The sequence below is a fragment of the Pogona vitticeps genome, chromosome 1 (genome assembly GCF_051106095.1).
Source record: "Pogona vitticeps strain Pit_001003342236 chromosome 1, PviZW2.1, whole genome shotgun sequence".
Lineage (NCBI taxonomy): Eukaryota > Metazoa > Chordata > Lepidosauria > Squamata > Agamidae > Pogona > Pogona vitticeps.
Window position 1 is genome coordinate 55,716,524 of NC_135783.1, and position 27,032 is coordinate 55,743,555.

At 42.5% G+C, this 27,032-nt stretch overlaps 2 protein-coding genes across 2 annotated transcripts in view; one reads left to right on the plus strand and one right to left on the minus strand.

Annotated features, from left to right (window-relative positions):
* The first annotated feature begins 4,232 nt into the window (after positions 1-4,232).
* Positions 4,233-26,032, plus strand: OPN3 (opsin 3). Its single transcript, XM_072993166.2, has 4 exons — positions 4,233-7,054; positions 18,351-18,670; positions 21,191-21,442; positions 25,360-26,032. Exons 1-4 carry the CDS (start codon positions 6,673-6,675, stop codon positions 25,621-25,623), a joined length of 1,218 nt encoding a protein of 405 aa, XP_072849267.2. The 5' UTR covers positions 4,233-6,672; the 3' UTR covers positions 25,624-26,032.
* PIGM (phosphatidylinositol glycan anchor biosynthesis class M) overlaps positions 24,168-27,032 on the minus strand; it is a 35,356-nt gene continuing 32,491 nt past the window's right edge. Inside the window, exon 3 of the transcript XR_013540472.1 lies at positions 24,168-24,185. The gene's annotated coding sequence lies outside the window, so the exon portion shown is untranslated. The remainder of the gene's footprint in view (positions 24,186-27,032) is intronic.

Here is a 27,032-nt window from a genome sequence, read left to right on the forward strand (position 1 = left end):
GAGAGGCAAGATCTAATCCCAGAGTGCAGGACACACAACAATGGGCTCTAGTTAATGGAAGCCAGTTTCTAGTAGAATATCAGGAAAAACTTCCTGTTACAGCAGTACGACAGTGAAACCAGTTACCTTGTGAGTTGATGAGTGCTCCAACACTGGAGGCATTTAAGAAAAACTTGGATAATCACCTGGCAGATATGCTTTGATTGTAGTCCTGCATTGAGCAGGGCATTGGACTTGATGGCCTTGTAGGCCCCTTCCAACTTCACTTTTCTATGATTCTATGAAATTCAGCAATAGTGGCTAAAGGTTGGGCATGGAACCAATGAATGAAAGTGAAGTACAAGCTTGCTAAACACATGACCACCACCTCATTCCAATAAAGTTCTTTCAAAAACTGTAATGGAAGAATGCTTATGAGATTGGAAGTGGAAGTTTGGGATAAAGGATTTCTCTTAAAGAATGGCTGCCTAAAATGGTGTTCTTAACACAGGATTGTTGAATTTTTGTTGGTTTTAATGTGTTTTTAGAAATATTTTTATCTATAAGCTTAATATATTTAATTCTTTTTAATACTATAACAATAGATTGTTCTTAATTTTTAATACAGTCTTTATAATACTGTAAGGCATCTTGGGATCCTTTTCGGGAGAAAAGCAGGAAATAGATAAATAAGCAAGCAAACAAGAAAGCAAATAAATAAATAAATCTCACTATGTAAGACTGTTAAGATTCACATTTCATGAAAAGATTCAATGAGAAAGGCAGAAAGAGGACTAGGGGAGACTATTCAAGTTAATAGGGCAAACATTTGGAATGTAAGAGATAGAAATTCAGATTAATCATAATAATCAACAACCATCAAGACATTCACTACAGCTTTTTCAGTGGTGTGCTATTAGCAGCTAAAAACCAGAACAGAGTGAAGAGTTTCATGAGAAATTCAAATATAAAGCTTCAGTGCCATTACAGCGTCCATCCCCCCACCCCACAAGCTCTGTGATTGCAAAATGAAGGCGAAATTCTTGTCTGAAACGGAAAGCTATAGCAGTGAAGAAGCCAAGTCTGGCTACCCCCTTTTGCATCCTCATTACAACACCCTGGCATTTTCCTTACATGGTGCATGCCTGCAATACTGGAGACATACACCATTTCCTGGTATGAAAGGGAAACTATTACTGGGCCTCTCTGCAACTGATGCTTTGGAAGGACCATGGTTCACCTGCAGCTAAAGAGCCATTTTCAAGCCGGAGGATAAAGGCAAGCAACCTCCCAATCCCACAGGACATGGAGACCAGAAAAGGCAACCTATCACAGGAGCATGCTGCTGAGAGGAAACTAATGATTAAGTACTCATGATTAAATAGCTCACAGCAAAGGAGCTCTGAGAGTAGAACTATGCACTTGCAGCCAGAGCTGAATAGTATCTGTGGGATCCGCCTACTTAACCCTCTGTTGAGGTCCAGTAGCTGTGAAACATTCCCTTATAGATCTCATAGGCATAGGTCATCATAGGCATCCTTCAGTCTCGAAAGATTATGGTAATGTGTTGTGTATGGAGGACTTGGAACAGCGTCTAGTGTGGCTGAGAAGGCCAATTCGAGAGTGACAATCCCTTCCACACTGAAGACAAATCCAATCTGTCCCGTCCAGCTGCCTGATTTTGCTGCTTTCGTAACTGCCTCTTTGCCTTAGCCTGCTGGACAAGGGTCTCTTCAAATTGGGAGATCTCACTCTCCTGCCAACCAGCTCACTTGGCTCTGTTCTACTTGTTGAATGACCTCAGTGCTGCTAATTCTTGCCCCCTTTTAAGATCCTACTTCTCTGACTAGGCTTGCTTTTGGGCAGCTTCCTTACATTCCTCAGCTTCACCAAACATCTTTTTCACAGAGGATCCTTGTTTCTGAGGGATACCACTACATTTCTAGCCTCAGTTTGCTGTAGACAATCTTGTGTGGATTTGCCCCACCCCCCTCTTCAAGGACTGCTGTGATTTTGCTATAGCAGGACATGCAGAGGCAGTGGGACCCCAGAGAATCAACAGCCTGCTAGAGAGTGAAAGCTAAAAACAATCTTAAAACCGTATCAAATTATTTGTTAAGATCAGAGCTTTAAAAGATTGAGATGACTGGATTTTAATGTTGTTATATGCCATCAATTTGTGACCTCCAGAATGTCATGTCATTAACAGTCATGCTCAGCTCTTGCAGACTCAAGCCTGTTGCTTCTTTTATAGGCTCAGCCCACCTCATATTTGCTCTTCCTCTTTCCCTGCTGACTTTGATTTTTCCTAGCATTATCCAAAGAACAACAGCCTCAGTTTCATCATTTTTTGCTTCTAGTGTGGGTTCAGACTTCATTCAATCTAGGACCCATTTGTCTGTCTTTCTCATGGCCCCAGGTATCTACAAAACATTCCTCCAGGAACATATTTCAAATGAATCATTTTCTTTTCTTGTCGGCTTTCTCTACTTTTCTTTTATATACATGTGCATCATGCTTAGAACAATTGGCTTTTAACATGTATTTTCTGGGTGTCATTTATAATAGAAAATAAATTCACAGAAAAGCTGGCTGCAGAATGGAGGACATAATCCAGTGGAAAGGTCCCCATATGCAGAGTTCCCTGAAAAGGACAGGAACTTCCTTCGTTTTTGTTACAGTATGTGCGATCACTTCTGACTTCTGGTAAGTCAGCAAGTGGCTTACCATTGCCACCCCTTTCAGTGAGTTTCCCTAGGCAATCAAAAAACCTCTCTTCTGAGGGTTAGTCTGATAGACTGTCAATTACAGTATTACACCTTGAATCTGGAGGAAAATTTCCTTGTGGGAAAGTTGAAACATCACACTCAAAAGCCGTTTGCAGGCAGTGTTTGACCTCACTTTAAGAAGCAGATCTGGCACATATATTTGCCATTAATTTTTGGGATCTCTTTTTTTCTGGTGCACAGCCTAAGGAAAACAGATTACCATCAAAAGCTAGCTACTTTGACTGATTTTTTTAGTGGTCTAATAAAGGACCACCTGCTGTTGCATTTGTATCTTAAGGACCACATAGCTTTTTGCAATTTTGTTTCCTAATTTTTACTGATAGGTTGTTTTCTTTATGCTTCTCCTCTAAAATAAATGGCAAAGATGATGAACACTAAAAGAACGGGCTATAGTGGTAAACCTATTATGTATTAATTTTTCATTGGAGGATTATATTCTCTGGACAAAAAAATATGCTGGACACACTCCACATAAGAGTTTAGTGTTCATATATTGGCTGAAATTTACAGATAAGTGCACTAAACTCCCTGTTTGATTTTGTTCTCTATTTTCTCTAGAAAATAAACTACCTCAAAGTGATAAGAATAAGAGAAATCAAACCAAACCGCTCTCCTAATATTAGTCCAGAAAGACTCAGAACTGCAGCTCACAATGCTATTACCTAAATGTATTCCCTCCACATGTGCTGACAATTCAAATTAAATCAAAGAAATTCATTTAAACAATTTCAAAGACAAAATCATAGAGAAGCAAAAAGAAAACATATTCATGCAGAAGAATAGTGTTGGCTACAGCTGTATAAAAGTACCTATAACACTTTTAGTCTTTTGGAAGTATCTTTCCAAATGGGTGGTTCCAGGACAGTCAGTCTATTTCAGGAGAAGCAAAAAAAGAATCTTCTGAAACCTTAAACACCATTTAATTTATTGGAACATAAACTTTTCTGAATTATAACTTACGTTATTTGGTGCATGAAATTACAAGCAGAGCTTGGGAGTGATGTAATTGCCTGCAACAAGTAACCTCTTTGAAGCAATGATGTGATGTCATATTTGGGAAAAGACAGAAAGAAATTGAGGAGGACAAAAATATGTTTTCTAGTTGCTTTTAAAATCCAATTAAAAAGCAATTAGGAGCTGCTCCTTTCTGGCCCACCGGTCGTCGCTCCAGACCGGTGTTCAAGCACTTGTTCAAGCCCAAGACAGACTGGATTTCTCACACTGAACAAGTTGAACATCAAAACCATTTATAGCTTTTTGTCTAAAGTTGATCAGCTGCTTATCTTTTATTTTTAAGTAAAGTTGGTTCGGCCCCTGAACACAGTTCAGATTTTTCATGTGGTCCCCTATAGAAATTAATTGCCCACCCCTGCTGTAGACCAGTGGTCCCCAAACATTTTGGAACCACAGTCTGGTTGGGGGGGCTGGGGACTGTGTGCAGGGGGCACTACCCACATTCATGGGTGTGCGTGGCATGTTCATGGAGGGGCGTGGCACGCACAGTCATAAACCAAAAATAGCAGAGTAGTGCAGCATCTTATCAACTTTCCTGGAATGCACCCCATTTCATCTCATGCACCGGATAAAATGGGTCACAGTCAGTGGCCATATCAAATAAAACATCTTAGTGCTTAAAGTGCATGAAGTACCACAGACATTGGACAAATAATAGTTAATACTCATGTATAGATGTGATCCACATTGAAAATTACTCTGTTTTGAAAATGTACATTAGGAGATTGTAGTGTTGTTATAACGTGTGGGCTGGGTGTCATACAAGAATGAACTCAGTCAACCCTGGATCAACAATATGCATTATATGATCCAGTCTCACTCCCAGTTCTTGGTACTTAAGCAATGTGCAGAGCCTCCCCATATCCAGGCTATGTTTAGGAACCAAGCCTGAGATTGTAAGAGTACAGATAGTTCAGCAGACCAAAAGTGCATCTAGTTTTGTTCAGCATCCTGTTTCCTAGTGAGCTCAAAATGGAATGCATAACTCTTCAGCCATGACCTTCTCTTCAAATTAACCCTATGTATCTGGGAGATGGACCAGACTGAGGGAGAACGACAAGCAAGGTCATCCAGTGAGTTCCATGGCTCAGTGGTAACTTTCTGCATATGGGCGACAAGAAGGATAAACAGAACAGTGGGCAAACCTCATGGACTTTTGGGTGCTAGTTGGTGGAGAGGGAACCCACATTCTTTGCAGACATCTGTCAAGGGCATCTACAACATCTTATTGATTCATTGCATTTATACCCTATTTTTCCTTGCCCAGAATAGTAGACATAACCTCCCTCCACTTTCTCTTTAGGACAACCTTATGAGGTAAGTAAGGCTGAGAGAGAATTACAGTGCTTCCCCTCTTCCTTTTAACTTTTCCTAGAAAGGTAGCTGGATATCAACCTAACCTCCCTGTCAAGCACTCCTCTATCACAAATGTCTATCTGGGAATCCCGGTGGCTTTTCAGAAAGTGTTTTAAGGTCTTTTTCAATCTGTGCCTGGCCTTTTAAAGGCAAAAAGATCCAACAGCTAAGAACTATTTCACTGTCCTTGTTCAATCAATGATATAATGGCAGAAGTAAGGGCCAAGGAATACTTAATACTTATTCTCTCTGTGGCACTTCTCTCTGTGGCTTCTCTCTCTCTCTTTACCTCTTCCCTCTCTTCCCATGTATGGGGACAGATTCAGTCCCACCTTCTCTTTTTTTCTGCTGACCAAATCTGAATGACCAGCAATTAATGCAGAGTGACATTGGTCAGTAAGGGCTACAAGCAATTTTGCAGGCATGGACCGCGCCAGTGCAATTGGCACTTTCCGGCCAACCCTCCCTACAGCCCCAAAGCTGCTCAAGGGTCCGCAACTCTTCACAGCAGATTTCAGGTAGGTGGTGGAATAGAGATCTGTTCTGCTTGCACGTGTTAGTCCATCAGTAATTCACTAAAATTAGGGTTCACCTAATGGTGGTAACAGTAAAGTGCATCTGTACTTAGTAATATAATCTGAGCGCTTTTAATGATTAAATATGCTACTGGAAAAATGGGTCACAGATGGCTAGTGATCATCAGAGTCATGCACCTTAATACTGTGCCTGTCTATGCAAGGAATAAATTCTTAACCACAGCTGGCTGGCCACTGTGAAAAACAACTTGTGTTGGAGGAGAGGGAATCAAATATGATCCAGTAGGGTTATGTTCCTAGGAAGGGTGGTGCATAAGAATGAAGCCTTAAAAAATGCTTCATTCGAACAGGTGGCGAGCTACATTTAATGTTTAATTTAATTTATAGCAGTTAGTCTTTAAAGTGCCATAACGTTTTTGTTTTCTTGATTTTTTTACTTTTTTTTTCGCCTAATACAGTATTCTTTTTTTTTTTAAAGAGCTGACTCCAGGGAGTATTTTTGTTCAGACACCCGAGCCCGCCTCCACAAAATAAAGGTAAACCCTCATTCAGGAAAGGTTATTATCAGCCGCGAAATGACTGACACTCCACAGAGTCAGGGGGCAAATGCACCTTTCCATGCATTGTCCCTCAACACGCCCTCTTGCCCTCTCGCCCCGTCTCATGCCCGCTGACTCGCCGGCCTCCCTCCCGGCGGCTGACCGAGCTTGGACGTTTTCGGCGAAACGCGCTCGGGCGGGAAGGAGGGCTCCAGCGTGCCTCTGGGCGGGAAAAAGGCCGGCCTCAGGCCGTCCACTCGCTCGCTCCTCCCTCCACCGCCCTTTGGCGCCAAGCGCTCCGGGGAGCTCCAGTTCGCTTTGCCAATGAATTCGGGGAGCGCGTGAGGCAGCCTCGCGCGTCTCTCTCCCCCCCCTCCCCGAACCGCCGGCGTGGAGCCGGAGCGCAGCCGGGCGGGTCAGTATGCGAGCGGAGCGTGGCAGGCGGCGAACCCCCGAGAGATGTACTCCGGGAATAGCAGCAGCCAGAGCAGCACCAGCAGCAGCCTGGAGCCGACGCGAGGGGAGCCGGACTGGGAGGCGCGGCAGCGGGCAGCCGAGGACGCGGTCCCGCCTTTCAGCGAAGGCACCTACGAGCTGCTCGCTCTGCTGATCGCCACCATCGGCCTCCTGGGCTTGTGCAACAACCTGCTGGTGCTGCTGCTCTACGCCAAGTTCAAGCGGCTCCGCACGCCCACCAACCTCTTCCTGGTGAACATCAGCCTCAGCGACCTGCTCGTGTCGCTCTTCGGCGTCAGCTTCACCTTCTTCTCTTGCCTGAAGCGGCGCTGGGTCTGGGACGCCGCCGGCTGCGTGTGGGACGGCTTCAGCAACAGCCTCTTCGGTAAGGGAAAGGCGGGCTAGCGGGGCGGCGGCGGAGAGCGGGATGCCCCCGAGCAGGTGCGGGGCGAGAGGGGCTTCGAGGCGGGCGGCTCTCTCTCAGCCAGAAGAGCGACCCTCGGAGCCCCTTTGCCCCTGCCAGAAACCTCTCCCACTTGGGAGGCTCCTGAGTGCATGTCGGGGTGCCTCTTAGGGGAAGTGGCTGGGGTGCAGATCAACACATTTTTTTAATATCTAGGAGGGGGAAAGCGAGCTCCAGCCTGCTAAGCCATTGCTTCCTCCAGCCACTCCTGGGGGAACCGGACTCTTGAAATCCATCCCGGTGATCCGCAGATCAGGTCATGCATTGGCTTCCCTTCCCGCCTTCCCCTCCTGCTGGGATTATCACGATTTGAAGCAGGCAGTACATTGAACCCTTGAATCTTTTATAAAAGACAATACTTTGTAGAAGAGGATGCCTCAGAACATGGGCAGAGTGCGCTGTTCACATAACTTGCAAGGTCTGTTTGCCCACTTGATTTTAGGAAGCAGGGATTCTGGGCAATCAGTTTATTATCAACCTAGTATTCACTGCTCATTTCAATCCCCCATTTATCATGGAGGCCCCTCTTCCATTTCATCTCCCTCCCTCCCTCTGATAAGCGAATGTTCCTCTTTCTGATCCATCCATCCATTCCCTTCAGCTCCTTACCTTTCACTCTGCGCAGTAGGAAGTGGGAGGAAAGTTTTGCTGACGCATGAAACAAGAATCAATTGGCCCCTGGCAGTGCCAAGCCGTGGGCACCGTGGTCTCCTACACAGCCCTGCCTTCATTTGTGCCTCAGGGTTGAACCAGTACAAAGTTGATAGTATCAATCTACAGAATTAACCTGGAGGCGTAGGCCTTCCAAGACACATCTGTATATTTTAAACAGCTGAACCCTGGCTTCCTATAGCTAAGTGAGTTGGGGCACCTGGCTGCAGATGTAGGTGCTAGTTCAAAACCATCACTGTGACTACCTGGAGAAGGGTCAGACCATCACTCAGAGCATGTGTGTGGCTGATGGGCTCACATGTCCTTCCACCTGTGCAGGCTCGTTCCCAGAATCCCACCAGAAGGAGGGGCTAGTAAACCACTTCTGAGTACCAGATGTATAGAAAATCCTAAGAAGGCCTCCATAATTTGGAATTAATTTGGCAAGCCATAATTGCAATTATTGACTTTGTAAATTCCCTTACAACTCCTTATGCTCTATAGTCCCCTGTCAGCATCATTCTGTTTTGCAACCACTTCAGTCACAACATGAGTTCATCTCTCTTCACTAGGTCTTTGCCAGTAACACTTAGCAGACTCCCATCGATCTTATAATAACAACAACGGCAATAATAATAATAATAGCATTATGTGTGGCTAGGTAACTGAAAAACTGAACAGGAGTGATTCATGCTGGTACATTTTGTTGCACATCCCATTTGTGGTAGTTGTAATATACACATCCTTATCCAGCCAGTTTATTTTGACTTTTTGCTTATCCTGCCCCAACCCATCCCTTCAACTCTACTATCCAAGCCTGGAGAGGAGTTCAGGAGAACCTGAAAGTTTGCCTTGTATGCTGGATAGCTTAGTGGTTTAGGTGCCTGGCAGTGGAGCCAGAAGTTGGGAGTTCAATTCCCTACTGTGCCTCCCTGACAGAGGCTGAACTCAGGGGTCCATAGGATCCCTTCCAGTTCTGCAGTTCTAAAATATTTTTTTATTTATTTTCCCATCTTCTTCTCATTCCTTCAATTCTCTTGGCTAACTTTCCTCCTTCCATTCATATTTCCTATTTTTCTACCTGCATGCACTTGTGTAGTACCCACAATCCACTTCAAAAACAGGTATGCAATAGGACTGAAGAGTATCTCCCATCCCTAACAATTTTTAAAATAATTCACAGACTGTTATTTATTTATTTATTTATTTATTTATTTATTTATTTATTTATTTATTTATTTATTTATTTATTTATACATACATACATACATACATACATACATACATACATACATACATACATACCCCGCCTATCTGGTCATTACGACCACTCTAGTTACTGTGTTTCAGATATATTAAATGTAACACATGAAGCAAAACCAACTTACACAGTGTTATTTATGACTATATTTCCTCCTTAACCCCCAGTTGAAATGTGGGTGATATTTCCTTATAGGGATATGTTTTTTCCATTCAACCTAACATACTGATTAAGTAAAATGTCTGCACATACCTTGAGGCTATTGGGAAATAATCAGGAAAACCTGATGGCTATTTACTTCCTCTCCTCCATATTCCTTTTCAGAGGCAAATAATCATAAATCTACTTATAAATAAGCATGTTTGTTGAAAATTATTTTGAGTTTCCTGCTGGGCAGAAAGAGGACAAACGATTGCTTCAAATTAATTATGCAGCAGTAGCTCAGTGGTTAACTGACTGGATAGCTCAATGATTTAGGTCTCTGCCTCGAGAGCCAGAGGTTGGGAGTTCAATTCCCGACTGTGCATCCAGAGCCAGCCTGTGTAGTCATGGGCAAGTTGCACAGTCCTGGTGAGCCCCAGGAGAAGAGAATGTTAAACCATTCTGAATACAGTGGTGCCCCGCATAGCGACGATAATCCGTGCAGCCAAAATCGTCACTATACGGATTCGTCGCTATGCGAAATAAAAAAGCCCATAGGAATGCATTAAAACCCGTTTAATACATTCCTATGGGCAAAAAAATTACCTTTATGCGAAAATCCTCCATATGGCCGCCATTTTCGCTGCCCAGTAAGCGAGGAATGGGCGCGAAAACACAGCGGGCAGCCATTTTTTAACCCAGCGGCCATTTTGGAACCGCTGATCAACTGTTGGGAAAACATCATTATGCGCAAATTGGTAAGCGAAACAGCTTGCTGATCATCGCAAAGCAATATTTTCCCATTAGAAACATTGTTATGCGATCGCAAAAACGATCACAAAAAATTGTCGCTATGCGGATTCATCGTTAAAAGAGGCGCCTGTTAAGCGAGGCACCACTGTACTCTTTGTCTGGAAAACCCTGATGAATCTGTGGCTTTTACATGTGTAGGATTTTTTGAATGCAGCAAAGTATCCAGATTCACAAACACACATACACCAGCATGGTAAGTCACAGCAACAGGTATATCAGATGGGGCTTTTGTTCTTCTGTTCCGTATTCCAGAAGCCACATTTTGAATTCATGAAAGGATGACCCTTAGAAAGAACACATTTGAAGTGACAGCATGGGATAGGAATGTTAGAGCTGCAGTGTTTCACTGACCTATGCAAGACACTGCTTGACGTCATAGACATCAAATAATAAATACGCAAGTGACCTTAGCTCTAGTCTTAAGTAGGTTTAATTGAGCATTCTATTGAAAGCCATGTCATTTATACAGATTATCCCATGTTGTGAAGTGCCACAGTAAGATGAGGGTTTAGACACACTCTTCCACTAGGTGTCCAATCAATGTTTGGATTTAAGGCCTATAAGTGTCTAGTCACGTGGGCTGTTTTTGCATGATCTGGCCATCTCAGAAACAGTTAGATGAGTCTGAGCCCACTTATGGAGGCACTTAAATGTATAGTCCTGATTAACATTTTTTTTAAAATAATACAGGGTTGAGGTGGTGACAGGAGAGATCAGACTCAGAGCTAAGACTTTTTCTGCACTCAGTCACAGTGTTACCCTGTACAGTGTAGTAGGCTTTGTGTAAACGGACCCTTGCTCTAGGCATAAGCCATGTTGCCTGGGCTATTTGAAGAGTTGTGGTTTAAAAAGGCAACTCTTCCCATGAGTTTTCTCAACATTTTACTATTTTTGTATAAGTTGTGTAAGCTGAAATCATCAGCTTGTTAGAAATTCTGAAGAATTTACTGGGCAAAACTTTTTAAAATGTGAAATGTTTAGGTGGAGATCTGTGCTTTCTTCTCTAAAGAACTCCAGCAGTGTCTGTTCTTATGCAATACAGAAACCAACAGTCAGTCTTGCATGCTATTTTCTGCATCGTGACAAGAACTAGTCCCCTGAAAACTACCAGTACAGCATCTTCCTTCAGTATGTAGTGCAGATTGTTGCTTTTTGGAAGTCTGCAAGGACTTCCATAAACATAAGAGTACATAGTAACAAGATTTGATACTTGTCGTATAAATCCTATTTTGGATGGGCATACAAAAATCAGTTATCAAACTTGTTTTTAAGTGTCTGGATAAAATAAAGTACCATTATGAAGTTTTACTTTTAAAAAAAACTGATCTAGATTATAAGATGTATGCATTTTTTTAGTTCGAGTTAAGCAACACTCTCTAAAGACGAATACTGTATGATAGAACATTTAGTGGCATTTATGCAGCTCTGTTGTTTTGGAATTTTTTGTTTGTGTTCATGCTGGAAGTATTTTAAATATTTGTAGTCCAGATAATGATGATGCTACTATTTTTGTTGTTGTTTTTATGTGCCATCAAGTCAGAATTAATATATAGTGACCCTAATAGGACTTTCAGTGTGAGACATCTAAGCAGTGGTTTTAACAGTTCTATTCCCCCAGTGAGCTTCCATGACTGAGTAAGAATTTGAAACCTGGCCTCCTAAGTCTTAATCTGTCACTCTTTTCACTACACCACATTGTGTATCATCCATTTATTATTTGTACAGTGGTGCCTCGTATAGCGAGGTTAATCCGTTCCGGATTAACCTTCGCTATAGCGAAACATCGCTGAACGGGACAAAAAAAGCCATTGGAACGCATTAAACATCGTTTAATGCGTTCCAAATCGGCCCAAAACTCACCGTTCAGCGATGCTCCTGGGTCCGGCAGCCATTTTCGCGCCCTCGGTAAGCAAGGGGAGGGCGCGAAAACACGTGCGGCCATTTCGGGCGTCCGGCAACAGCCGATCGCCCGAGGGCAAGAGGAGGAGGAGGAAGAGGGAAAGAGGGGCGGACACACGACCGCGTGCCACTTCCTTTCCTCCATCTGCCTGCCTGCCTGCCTGCGTTCCTCCCCAGCGGCGGCAGAAGAGAGAGGAGGAGGAAGAGGGAAAGTGTGGGGGGAGGAGGACGAAGAAGGGAGGCGGACGCACGAGCGCGCGCCACTTCCCTCCCTCCGCCTGCCTGTCTCGCCGCCTGCTTTTCTCCCGGCCAGCATGGCCCCGCATCACTCTCGCGGCGGCGGCGGCGGCGGCGGCGGCTCCTTCCAACGGAAGATCGGTAAGCGAGTTTTGCCCATTGGGGCCGACGCTATGCCTCCGCATTAGCGATCCCGGAAAAGGGATCGCTATGCGGATTCATCGTTATACGGTGCATTCGTAATACGAGGCACCACTGTATATGATCATCTGTGAGCCATGTCTCTATTTAACTTGCTTAATTGTATAACATGCAGTTGATATGCCTTGTCGTGCATCTGGACGGACACACACACACACACACACACACACACACACACACACACACACACACAGAGAGAGAGAGAGAGAGAGAGAGAGAAGTATTAACTTTTTGTAGGCAGTATGGAATTGGCTAGATTGTTATATGTAACCTAGTAACCTATCCGGTATTTTTGGTGGTACAATTAATGGAGTTTGTTCTTCTGACTATGATAAGGGTGGGAAATGAAACCTGACTTCGCTTTCAGCAAATAAACTTCACTAAGCTGGATAATTATAGTAGCTTATGTTTCTTCAATAATATTTCACACATTTAGACAACAGGACATCTTCCATGCCTCTTCTTCCAAACACTGACCTCTGTATCTAAACTATGAACAGACAAATCTGCTTGTTCTCACTATGTATATTGTGCCACATGAATTGATTAGCTGTCTAGTGTTTAAAAGTGCTAGAGATTCATTTAGAAGAGGATACAGGTGGGCCAAGCAGGTAAGTTCAGGGATGTTCTAAAATGAGATAGCTGCTCCTAGAGAAATGAAAGAAAATTTACAAGGTTGTATTTAAAAATTGGGTCAATCTTTACACATAGAATGGGGACGTGGTGGCGCTGTGGGCTAAACCGCAGAAGCCTTTGGGCTGCAGGGTCAGAAGACCAGCAGTCGTAAGATCGAATCCACGTGACGGAGTGAGCGCCCGTCGCTTGTCCCAGCTCCCGCCAACCTAGCGGTTCGAAAGCATGTAAATGCGAGTAGATAAATAGGGACCACCTTGGTGGGAAGGTAACAGCGTTCCATGTCTAAGTCGCACTGGCCATGTGACCACGGAAGAGTGTCTTCGGACAAACGCTGGCTCTATGGCTTGGAAACGGGGATGAGCACCGCCCCCTAGAGTCGAACACGACTGGACAAAAATTGTCAAGGGGAACCTTTACCTTACACATAGAATACGTGATGTGTGAAATTACTTTCCCATACAATTTCACATTTCTATAACATTAATTCCAATAGTCAAAATTATTCTTATTGGTATGCTATCCTGATATTGCATAATGGAAATAGAAAAGTGAATAAACCAGTCTGCTTAATCTAACACACAATCTGCTGCTTTAAAACATGGGGGGTGTTGTTGTTATGTAACTGCAGAATCACTACAATTATATTCCCACCACCACTGCCAAGCCTGTCTCTCCAGCTAAAGTAACGGCAATATATTAGCAGAGCTGAACGTTCAGCTGTTGAAGATGTCGGTATGACCTTAAAGTTACATGGATTTGCGCTGAATGCCAGCACAGAAAGTCAAAATTGGGGCTTTGGAATTGGTGATTAATTATCATGATGAACTAGAAAAGGTTATTGGAATAATCCCTATATGTAATATTAAAATATTTTCATTCCTGTGGTATTAATTTAACTTTGCAATAGCAACTATTTTGACTACTACCCTGTTTTCCCCAAAATAAGATCTAACCCGAAAACAAGCCCTAGTATGATTTTTCAGGATGCTCGTAATATAAGCCCTACCCCAAAAATAAGCCCTATTTTAAGTGAAACCCCTCCTTCCACCTTTATGAAGCAACCAGAAGATGACATGGCTGTGCTGGAATAAATGTAGATTGTTGTGCATGAAAGAAATAAAACATCCCCTGAAAATAAGTAGACCATGTCTAGATGGGCGGCATATAAATGCAATAAATAAATAAATAAATAAAATAAAATAAATAAGCCCTAATGCATTTTTGGGAGCAAAAATTAATATAAGACCCTGTCTTATTTTGGGGGAAACTCAGTACTACACATGCTGCTTTTCCCTGCAGAAAATGTTCTAGCCATGGCACAGCATGCATCTTGTTCTCTTCCTTTCCTTTTTCTTGCTAACAGGTGTGCTCCGAATGAAATGAATTCTGTACACTCATGACAGTGACTGCGGCTCACTTGCTGGGTTACTGGGAGTACAGGATATAATTTGACCTCTTTTGTGCAGGTTTTTTTATGAAGTTCCATAACAATATTTCACTCTTTGCTATTATTGGACATCCAAACCTGTTTTCCAAATATCCCACAGATAACTCCACAACATGGCTTTCACAGTATAAGAAACAGAGCAACAATCATTTTATCTTATGCCATTATCTCTACAATTGCTATTGTAGAACTGCATGCTAAAATTTTCAAAAGCAATCATGTAATCATGCATACCTGCAAGCTCCTTAGTCTAAAAACTCTTTTGTGCAGACCTTTAATTCATGTTCTTCCCATCTGGAGCATTAAAAAAATTCAATGAAGGTTGTAGTTTGCTTTTTCACTTCCTGCACATTTAAATAGTCCAGCAACATCCAGAGGGCAGACATTCGCAGCCCTTGTACTTAAAGACAAGAACTGGGGATGTTTTGTTCAAATGGAGCAAGTAATATCTCATCCTGATATAAATCTTGTTGTTGTTGTTGTTGTTGTTGTTTTGAGCATATAATGAACATAGGAAAACCAATAGCTTCAGGTCCTTGGAGAATAAGCTTGGTTTAAATCAGGGGTGTCCAACCTTTCACCTTCCCTGGGCCACATTAGAAGATGAAAATTTGGTTTGGGCCGCACATAAATTTGGTTTGGGCCGCATGAGGGGGCAGCCCTAGCTGTCCTCCACAGCCCCGCTCCAAGTGCGCTTACCGGCAGCTGCGATCTCAGACAGCAGAGGCTGCCAGCTTCTACCCCGGTGGCTTTATGGGGCCGGGAGGGGGTCCACCTATTGACGGGGATGGTGCAATGTAGTCACACAGCTCCACTCTCCTCCTGCTCCTTCCTTCCCTCTCTCACCCCCCCACTGTTGTGACGTGCCCCAGCCGCATTCCGGCCGCAAGCGCCGGCAGTGTAACTTGAAACTTTGGAATTTCTTTTAAAATAAAAAAATTGCACTGGGCCACATTATGAGCTGACCTGGGCTGCATACGGCCCTCGGGCTGCAGGCTGGACAAGCTTGGTTTAAATTATTTATTTATTTGTTTGTTTAAATGTTTACCGCGCCCCTCTCTCTGGCCATTTTACAATGTTACGACATAGACATAAAATAAAACTTAAATGTAATCTCACTGGCTACATGGAACTACTCAAAAAGAACTGCATTTGGATCCCCACAAGAGACACACTGACTGGACCTGTTTCAGAGTTATTTCTGTTTGAGATTTTTTTCAGGAATTTCTGAGGCATAATCCCTCTAAAACTCAATCCCAAAAGATCCTTTGGAATATATTCTTTTTAGGAATGTAAGCAATATACAGAACCTCACCATTTTTAGTATTTTTTTCCTACGCATCAACAGAGATGTGTATAAAAATAATATTAAACTTGTTTTGTTTTGTTTTTTAAAAAAACAAAAAAATAATAGTAATTGATTGACAGCTGGGTGAATGTTGTCTGCGCATAAGGAAATTTCCAAATTAGCAATATGCAAAATTGTGCTTTAAAAAGTTTCTTTTTTATGAGAGTTGGGGGGGATGGGGATTGGGGATGACAAGTGTTGCCATCTAGAGAGGATGTGCAACAAGCCAGGCTCTGTGGAAGGTATTTAGAGGCAAGTGGCAGCAAAGATGATTGGGCTGCTGGAGAAAAGTGGAGAACGGCAGCTCAACAAGAAAAATTGAGGTATTGAAAATGGAGATGGAATCATGATGGGAAGAAGAGCAAAGGGAAGAATTGTTTTCAAGAGACACTTTTGCAATAATAGAACAAGTATGGGGGAGTGTTTGCAAATGTAAGAACTGCAGCTATGTATTCAGTGTATACACTGTATCTCTTCTGCTCAGGCAAGGAAAACACACCGATTAATGGACCTCTCCATTTCCCGCATATAGCTGCTTTGGAGCAATTTGTGCTATTTGCAGGAAGTCAGTCTCTGCCAATGATTTCTGCTACCAAATTGCTGTGCTCTATAAATAGCTACCTGATTCTTCTTTAGAGTAAAGTGTGTTACAGACAACAAGCAAAGTCTAAAAACCCTAGAAAAACAGAAGGACGTTCCAAGATAAAATCAGTCAGTCTTGCTTCCTCGTGGTAGGCAGAGTAGTACTGCAGCCGAGAACTGTACAGGAACCGATGTCGATGTCTTTTGCATGAATACACAACAAAGGGACAATTTGTGACATTAAAACGGGGAGATTAATAGCAAGACAAAAAGAAAGGAAGAGTTAAAAGCGTTAGGAATCTCTGAAAGGATGGCTATGTTGGACAGCTGAAGATAGTAGTTCAGCTGCTTTTGACGTACTGAATTTAATTGAGCATAGCATTTGTTTAAGCTAGTAGGGCAGTGCTTGCTTAAGACCCAACTATCTTTAGCTCTTGCATCTCTGAGCCTTGGGAAGCTTTGGAGCATTGAGTAGATACTTGCAGGAGGTTGTGCAAGGGATAAATCCTTACTCCAGACAAGCACTCGAAAGAAGGCAACATGCCCTCCCAAGCAAGTTGACAACTTTCTTTTGTTGATGCTTATCTCCAGTCTTCAAACAGAGCTTTGTGTCTCCAAAAGCACCCACTATTTGTTGGCAGTGCAGGACAGTTGTAGGAGTTAGGATTCCCTACTGTCTGGTTTTACCAGGCAGACCCTCGTCTTCGTTTATTAACCAGAATTTCCTCATGCCGTATGAACTCTGCTTACTCCTTGTTTCAGCTGAAGAATGAATGGATAAGTAGATAGCTCCTGACGGACGCTCCCAGGCACAATACTTCTATACAATACTTGTATGCTGATTAGTTCTGCACATGTAAATGAACTGAGAAAAGATAACTCATATTTACTTCATCATGTAAAAAGTGGCTAAATGGGTTCTAAGACTACTTGAATCTCCACTTATCTTGAATGACTGTTTAACTATGCTTTCTCAAATTACTTCGGTTTACCCATAAGTTCCCTAATAGGTGCATGAGTATATCTTTTATCATGTACTATTTCCTCTTGGAACAAATATCCTACCCAGTTTGATTATTTCCTCACAAAGTGCTGATAACTTGCTACCTGATTGAGTACACAATCTGTGTGTGCTGAGCTGAGGCACCTACGGTAAGAAACACAGTTTAAATCATTCTAAATCAACTTTACCTAATCTGGTATTATCTAGATGCATTGGATTACAATCTCCATTATTTCTTGCTAACATAGATGGTGGTGATGGGAGTTATTACCCTGGAGTGCATATAACAACAGCTCAGTTGATCAATGTTGTTCTTAAATAGTATCTGCTGTATTTGTAAGTAGAAATGGGAAGCCCTGGGAAAAAACTGCAAAATTGTGGTAAAAAAGAGGTTTCCAATTTTTCCAAAGCCGGGTTTTTTTCCAGAAAAAAAAATGAAGTGTGGAATATGTTCTTTTACAATGATAAATATGACATAATGTTCAAACTATATAACATGAAGTCGTTAATGAAAGACTTCTGAGACCTTATGTATTTAAGTTCTTTGTAAGTTATTATTCCATATGTGGAGTGCTAGATTCAAAAGAAAGCATGAAAATGGCATTTTGGTGATTTTGCTCAATCTGTTTCACAGAATTCACCACAAGGCTTTAGGACGTCTGCTAAATGCACATTCTTTTGACATTCCCTTCAAGGTTTTGCCAAACAATCCCCTAAACTGTGTGTGCGCTACTGGATAGCAGCCTTTTCCAGACCAGTAAGCTCTTACATTGGTCTACAACTCCCATCAGCCCCAGTCAGTCTTTGTGACTATAATGACAGAGGGTTTCTGAAACTGCTCATAAAACATGAAAAGTTTCCTTATTCAGTTAGTCAGATACTGGTTTTGACCACAGTGCATTAGGTGCAGTGAGAAATAGAACACGCAGAACAAATCACAACAAATATATTGTTTTTAATGATTAACCAATGTGTGCTTTCTTTTATGTCACCCTGCAGGCATAGTTTCTATCATGACCCTCACCGTCCTGGCCTATGAACGTTACATTAGAGTTGTGCATGCAAGAGTGATTGATTTCTCATGGTCTTGGCGGGCAATCACATACATCTGGCTCTATTCGTTAGCCTGGACGGGAGCCCCTCTCCTCGGCTGGAACCACTATGCACTAGAAATACATGGATTAGGCTGTTCGGTGGACTGGAGGTCAAGAGACCCCAATGATTCCTCCTTTGTCCTCTTCTTCTTTCTTGGTTGTTTAGCAGCGCCTGTAGGGATCATGGCTTACTGCTATGGACATATTCTTTATGCAGTACGAATGGTGAGTTGACTAGAGCCTGGACTTTAAATGAGCAAATACAACTTGGTTTGTTGAAGACTGAACAAATGAGAAAATGTGCCATCTAAGGATAAAATGCACAATATTCAGATTAACTTTTTCTAGAAATACTGTATCTTACTGTTACATTTTAATGACTAGTATAGCAGCAAAATGTAGGAGATGAATTGATATGCTTGATTTATTCCACAATTTATTTTGTTTATAGTTTTATTTGGAATAACGTTTTCTAGTATACACATTGAATGTGGCTTTGGATTTTTCCTACTACAGCCACACTTTTGTAAGGGAAATGGAACAAATCAGCAGTCAGTGAGTAACACTGGAGACCGGAGTGGCTGCACAAAGTGATCTTAAACAATGTAAAATGTTGTTCAATGTGTGTTGTACAGCAGAGCACAACGTGTACTGCTTATATATTGCCTCATAGTGTTTAAAGCACTCTCTGGGACGTTTACAGTTTAATTATGCACACTACGCATCCCCTTCCTCCAATTAGCTGGGTACTCAGTTTGCCTGCCTTGGAAAGATAGAAGGCGGAATGAACCTCGAGCCAAGTACCTGAGATTGAACCTGGATCATGAGCAGAGTTTTGGCTGCAGAACTGCAGTTTAACAACTGTGCCATGAGGCTCAATGCAATGAGGCATAAAGAAAGATTCCACAAAAGGAAGAGATGCAAATCAATAAAATGCATTTAAAATAAATCTGTAATGCTGAATGTATTTTTATATTGGTAAGTCTCATTGTGCTATTCACCTCTGAGTAAATACAGTGGTGCCTCACGTAGCGATGTTAATCCGTTCCAGAAAAAACATCGTTAAGTGATTTAATCGCTAAGCGATATTAAAAAGCCCATAGGAACGTATTAAAATGGGCTAAAAACTTACCTTAAAGCGAAATTCCTCCATAGCGGCGGCCATTTTGGGTGCCTCTAAAGTGAGGCAAAATAGCGGTGGCTATTTGCTATTTTGGAACCGCCGATCAGCTGTTTAAAAAAGTTCACAAAGCGAATTTTAGCCACAGGGGACATCGCCATGCGATCGCTCCAGTGATGGCCAAAAGTCCATTGCAAAGCGATTTCATCGCTCAGTGGAGCGATCGCTAAGCGAGGCACCACTGTATGCGCTAGTCCCAGTCCCTTCACCCTTGTTCCATGGTTTCCTACAGGTCAAGAGAGATTTTCTGAAAGGGAGAACATCCTATATCTGTGAAGGCTCTCCACAAGGTTCCCAATTGCATGGTGGGCCACCCTAGATATGGAGGAGGCTTTTCTTGTTAGGAAGATGTTCTCTAAATGTCGAGAGTATCAGGGGGAAATGATGGAGGATAATGGGGCTAGCAGGCACCCCCTCCTCACTTGTTTTCTTCCTCAGATACTTGATATGGGAATAAGGCTTTACTGATCTTCAGCACACTCTGTCCTATTGATTACAGTAAGACTGAGAATTCAGGTGGAGGGTTATACAGAGAGTCTGGAACTCTTAATTCACATACTGCTTATAAGCAAGCCTAACTTTTTTTAAAATCTAGAAAATAATTGACCTACCCTTGGCTTCTAATTATCTTATTCTTTGATTGCTTTCTTGCATTTACTGTATTTTTCCGTATATAAAACCCCCAATGTATAAGGTGACCCCCCAACTTGCCGGAAGTGGAGGCGAAGGAGCAGCCGCCCTCGGCCGCCCTTCACGGCTGCCCATTGACTGCTGCCACTGCTGCCCGATCGCCTCTTCCAGTGCCATTGCTGGGGCTCACCTCCAGCTCATGTTGCCGCCTTGTCCCTTGCCCAAAGGGAACGCACAAGTGGTGCTGTAGGAGGTGATCCGGCGGTGGTGGCAGCAGTCAATGGGCAGCCATGAGAGCATGGCTACTCCTTCGCCTCCGCCTCCTTCCATATATAAGACAATCCTCAATTTTCCTCTAATGATTTTAGGAAAAAGTGCATTTTATACATGGAAAAATATGGTAGTGGCTGCAGGACAGCAGCCATGTCTCTCATTGTGCTGAATGGCTCTTGCATGGATATGAAACTGTACTTCTCTGCCTAAGCACTCAACCTTCCAGTGTTCATGCAGCTAGGCATGGAGGGATATTTTCATAGGGCCCAGTGGAGCCTTCTTTACTCATCAGTTTTGCAGGCGCACACTGATGTATTGACCTGTCATTGCAACAGGAAAATGGAATGCTTCTCTGCATCCATTTGCCCCTCTTAACTACCGGTCCTAGTCCAGAGTTTGTTTCAAGCCTGAGTAAATTTTGACTGGAAGTGGCTGAAAGGCAAGGGGCTGCATGGGAAAACAAGGAAGTCTTCAATGTCCTGTTACAGATAATGGTGATTGTACTATAAGTACGCATAGGAAGAAGGATCCTTTGGGAACTGTGGCCTTTGTGAGGGGAATGATTATGCCCTAATACTGTAGAATGAAACAAGAGTAATATGAAAAACATAGTCAGCTAAGGTGTCCTTTGATGGTTTTCATGTTTTTTCTTTATTTTCCAGCTTCGCAGTGTTGAAGATTTGCATACTATCCAAGTGATCAAAATCCTCAGATATGAGAAGAAAGTGGCTAAAATGTGTTTTTTAATGATAACCACATTCCTTGTTTGTTGGATGCCTTATGCTGTAGTCTCTCTTCTGGTAGCCTATGGATATGGTCACCTTATAACTCCAACAGTGGCTATTGTCCCATCTTTCTTTGCCAAGTCAAGTACTGCCTATAACCCAGTTATCTACATTTTCATGAACAGAAAGGTAAGCCATGTAAAGGAGCATTACAAAGTGCAATTCACAGGATCTTGTCTCCTTCATTTGGTATTATAGGACTTCTTTTGGTCAAAGTGAATACAACAAAATGAAACTTATTACCTCATAAACACATGTTCTTATTTAGTGGTAGGCCTTCCTCTGAAGAAACCAAGGTTAGCTGAACTCTAGTGGGTGGTGTAAGCAACAAAACCTGCCTATGGCCACATATATCTCACCACAGGTGCTGAATGAGTTCCCACATTCCTTTTAGCACCACTGCCACACCTAAGAAGAGTTGTGTCAGCTACTAGCAAACAGGAACAGGTTCCCCATAGCCTGCTGCAGGCTGGCCAAAATGTGATTTCTGTTTTTTTAATGGAAAGAGGGTATGCAAGAATATTTTTCATCATACTCTTTCTTGAATAGATGTTGGAAGGTTTAAATAGTCTGTTATTGTTACTTTTCCACTGCTGGTGCCCCCTACCATATACTTGCCTTATATGAAGATCTACATTTTTGAATGTGATACGTTTTTGAATTACAGTTGTCAATTGACCAATGTTCTTCAAAAGCCTTGTTCTGTGCCTCAAGTCAGAAGTGACTCAAAGTGTCCCTGGTAGGACTTCCAAGGTATGTGAGATATTTAAGGAGTGGCTTTACCAGGTCCACTCTCCCCACCCCCACCCTGTGAGTTTCCATAGCTGAGTGGAGATTTGAATCAAGGCCTCCTGAGTCCTAATCTGTCACTACACCACATTTGGCATCCCACATTATAAATGTGTGCTGTCAAGTCAATTCTGAGTTATGAACAGGTTTTTTTGGCTGTTTTGCAGTGACTATAGTAAACTGTTGTTCAAGCCTCAATTTAAAAGCACTTTCAAGGCTGCTTTAATAATAATAATGATCATTCTGATGATGATGATGATGACGACGACTTATAGCTATCCTTTTGAGCGTTGCCCAGGTAGAGAATACTCAGAAGTGGTTCACCATTCCCTTCTTCTGGGGCCATCCTGGGACTGTGCAGCTTTCCCAAAGCCACACAGGCTGACTCTGCTTCATAGGAGGCACAGCAGGGAGCAGAACTCCCAATTTCCGGCTCCCCATCCAGATGCCGACCTCACTGAGCTATCCAGCCAGCCTTACAGGTTATGAAAAGTCAGTTTCAGCAAGGAGAAAGTAATTTAAAATTAAAAATCTATTAGTCTAGATATGAAAATTTGAAAGAGCCACATCTCTCTGTGTTTTTCTTTTTAAGTTCAGGTAATTTCATTAGTAGGCTTCATTAGTAGTAGTAATTTTATTTATTATTTATTTTATTTATTATTTAAACCAAGATAGTGATCCAAGATGGGAAGCTCTTCATTCATGCAATATCAAATTCATCATCACTACTAGTGGTGTAAAGTTTCCAGAAATGTCAGGCTGTGGGAACATGTTTTGGAGTCATTTCATATTTTTTTTTTCAGATAAAACCAGACATTTTAGAGAAATTATGCAGTAATTCATCTTATTGTTTTAACAATATACAATACTATTCTCATTATCTTCATGAAGCATATGGCACTTCATGGGATTTAAAAAGTTAAGACTTTTAAGACAATCCTAACTGGCTGAGTACCTCAGTGAAGATGCTGAGGATCAGTTGAATTAGTGCTAGGCTCGATGACGCTGTGCTGAATCTAAATTCTTCCCATCTTACGGTTGTTGGAAATGACTTAAGGCTATCCTCACTTTTGTCTAACTTTGCCCTGGCATTGTAGCTGCATACTTTAGCTGAACAAGGAAGCATCCTTTAGCTGTGGTAGGACTACCCCTTCTCAACCTTTTTCTTTCCTCTTCTGCAGAAGGATCTTGCCCAGACTTCTGAGATCAGGTCATAGCAAAGGCTTGTGCCAGTACAAAAGGCATGTCTCCCAGTATAATTTATTTATTCATTCATTTTATTTTTAATATATTTGCCCTGCTTTTATTCTTAATAAGGACCTGGGACACCTTACATCACGAAAGACAATAAAAGCTTAAAACACATACAAATATTTTAAAAGAATCAAACAAATAGCACAATAGAAACAGTAAACAAAAGCAACACCAAAAACACGTTCAAAGCAGTGAAGCACATCAATCCATTAACACCCCTCCAAGCAGCCAGTCACTGAAGGGAAGCTTGCCTGAAGAGAAAGGTCCTTCTCTTCTTGCAGAAGGAAAGCAAAGATGGGACCCGCCTGGCTTCCTGTAGGAGGAGTTCCAGAGTCTGGGAGCAGCAACAGAGAAAGACCTCTCCAATGTCCCCAATAATGAGATGTTTGTCAGAATAACTTTCAGTCTATTCTTAACTTCCTATAACCGATCCATCTTTGAATGACCATAGCTGTCAAACGAAATAGGGTTTAAGATCATTATGTGGTTTCTAAGAATTATTTTTAAAAATATGCTGTAAGGTAGGGGTGAAGAACATTTTGGTGTCTGGGGCTTCAAGTAATTCCTTACCATTTGCTGCTCTGCGTAAGGTCATCTGGTGAGTCAAGGCTTATCCATTTCTGGGGTGTAGGACAGGTGCTGGTATATTCATGGGAGAGATCAGAAGGAAAGAAGCACCCTTGACAAAACATGCTGCCTTGAAATTTCTTCCTTTCCTGGCCTTTTTCAGGACAGCTGGCTGATCACAGAAGGGAAGGGACTCCGCCATCACTCCAGATGTTATTTGCCAAGCATTGTTTGTCTTGGTGTGCTAGTCTTCTGTCTGGCCCTGGGAGTTACAGCAGAAAAAAATAGATTCCAGCATGGTTACCTGTGTCATGCCAGCCTGCCCGAATTTGCCATCCTGTCAATGTGCTGGACTAGAATACCCTTCATTGCCAGCCATCATAGGTGGTGGTGGATGAGGATGATGGGGGCTGTAATTCAGGACATCCAGAGTTCCCAAAATCAGGTTTTGGTAGACTGTCCTATATTATTATTGTAAATTAGCCTCATAATTACAGTACTGCCCATTCAAAAGTGCCCATGTGGGACATACTTTCCACCCTGATAATTGCTTTGCATTAATACAGGTTGAACATATAATCTTAGATCCAGCTGCCATTTTTAAGCATCACTGCAAATGTCTCACATTAAATAAGGGTCTGGATATAACACAAGAGTTATTAGATGGATGAGATGTGGGAGCATCTTTCTCCAAAATTGGGTTGCTAACTATCTCATTGAGACAAAAAAGTCTGCATCTAGCCACTAAAAAATTGAAGTGTTAATTTTAGTACCTGAATCTCACATCAGCTGCTATTGGAGCATTACTGCTAATAGCAGTAATGGAAGGAGCCAAAATTATAGCTGCTAAGTGCTGTAGAATGGAAGGATGTTGCAGAAACTGGAAATGGTCTTTGTCCTAAGCAAACAGAGTCGAAATGCATGAACTCTTTAACACCTTTGAATAGGAAAGTGTCCTTGCTACTTTGACAGCATCTTTGCCCTTATCCCATGGGAGGGGATGGGCCAAAATCTCTACGGTGGACCACACTCTTTGTATACAAGTGTCCCATGTTCGGTCCCCACCATTGCCAGGCAGGCAAGTTTCTCTCAAAGTCTGGAGAGCCACTGCCAGTCAAGGTAGTGGAGGAGTGGACAAGCTCCACTGGCCAAGGGCCATTTTTCCCACTTCTGGAATCTTCAAGAGGCCACACCATCCCCTCCCCATAAATCTGGAAGTGACTGCTGGCTAAGGGGAATGTTGAAACAAATCCCCAAAGCTATCTTGTCCAGAAGTGATCCAGAAAAGTAACATTTGCAAGCTCTCAGACTGTATGAAAAATAAAGTTGGTGCTGATACTGTTTTTATGGAGCACCTGCATCACATGTGAACATATTGTATAAAAATTGTGCCTTTGGAGCACTGACTTGTCCATGTATTTCTTTTTCCTTTTCAGTTTCGAAGATGTCTTATGCAGCTTTTCTGTGTTCGGCTCCTAAGGCTTCGGAGGAGCCTGAAAAAAAGACCAGTGGAAGATAATGACAAGCCCATCCAGCCCATAATCATATCCCAGAAAGCAGGAGACAGACCAAAGAAGAAAGTGACTTTTAGCTCTTCCTCTGTCATTTTCATTATCACCAGTGATGACTCGCAACAGATTGATGACAGTACCAAACACACAGGCACAAAAATAAATGTGATCCAAGTGAAGCCGCTATAGCCAGGGATATTCTTGGGACTTAAATGGACTTCTGCTAGCAGAACTATTTTGCTTTGAAGACAGCTTCTGTGGTACAGTCGGTAAATCAGGCGTCCTCTTTGAAATGTGGAATACAGAAGCAATTCAGACTGTAATTGTCTGCTTGCTCACTTCCTGAGTGTAAGTCCTGTTGAACTCAGTAGGATTTACTTCAGGGTAGGTGTGCACGGGATTGCACTCTCTGTGATTGCGAGCTGTGTACCATGTGGATTGTTATGAAATAATGCCATATGGCTGAAAGTTGGATTTATTTTTACGTAGAGTATTTATTTTTCCATGTCATGTGTTGGTTACCCAACTCCTTGCTGCAGCTGCACTGTAGCCATGCCAGAGAATAAAAAAGCTCTTCAAATAGGCAGTAGTTTCTTCAGCAGAGCCTCACTGATTTCATTTTTAAAGCAACATCTGGTGCTATATATTTAATACTATGTGATGTGATCTATGATTCATTGGGCCTGTGAAACATTAGGTGAAACACATGCCTTGCATACTTTTGTGGGCCAAGCTTGTGACTTGTTGAGGTGACTTCCGTTTATACAACAAAGGGCACTGGCTTGTTATAGAAAATTGTTTCTTGGTGTGCGGTGTCTTTCTGCTTTATACTATTTGTCTTTGAAAGATGGGGGTGGGAAACCTTTTGGGAGCACGGCCATCTTAATTCCAGCTCTGGCTGTGCAGTGGTTATGCTGAATGTATTCAGGCAGGAAAAGGTAACACTTAAAAGCCAAGAGACCACAGCATGTTTTAAAAGATGAGTGAAGATTTGATGTAAAGTCGGTGGATGTTGTGCATCTTCCTTGGCTCCAGTGCCAGAGGTTCCAAATTTGGCATGCAGGTGTTCTTGGTGAAAGTCCTTAGAGCTACCCCTTCCCAAAAGAAGATATGAGGAGATCTTTTGTAAAACAAATGGGTCTTAATTGCCTATTTAAGACCAAAACCATCTTCAAATACTTTGCGTTACAACAGAGATAACTTGGGAAAATACCTGTTCATGGGGAAATCCATTTCTGTCCCAGCTTAAGGGAGAGTTGCAGCTAAACTCAGAGAACCCTGAACAGGGTGGCAGGTGGTGTCATAGTTCTTGCTACTTCAGTCCTGGGTCACTGAAAGGACCAGACTATGATTGTTTTATCCAAGGATCAAACTGAATGAGTTTGAAGTTCTGTTGTTTTTAGGGGTCTCAAACACAATTTACCTGGGGGCCGCTGGAGGCAGAGTCTGGGTGAGGCTGGGCCGCATCAGATTTTTCACCAAGCGGAGCAAGACCCCAAGGAAACAGCCCAGGAGTTTTTTTAGCCTGGCTGGGGCTCCGAGGAGGAGGAAGAGGAGGAGGGGCACGCGAGTCCTCGTCGCTGGCCACGACCCCCTCA

Bases quoted from the DNA above. Each gene is read 5' to 3' on its own strand.
- OPN3 (XM_072993166.2), top strand. From the start codon at position 6,673: ATGTACTCCGGGAATAGCAGCAGCCAGAGCAGCACCAGCAGCAGCCTG. The intron at 7,055-18,350 runs GTAAGGGAAAGG...GTCACCCTGCAG, and splicing joins CTTCAGCAACAGCCTCTTCG to GCATAGTTTCTATCATGACC. The intron at 21,443-25,359 runs GTAAGCCATGTA...TTTCCTTTTCAG, and splicing joins ACATTTTCATGAACAGAAAG to TTTCGAAGATGTCTTATGCA.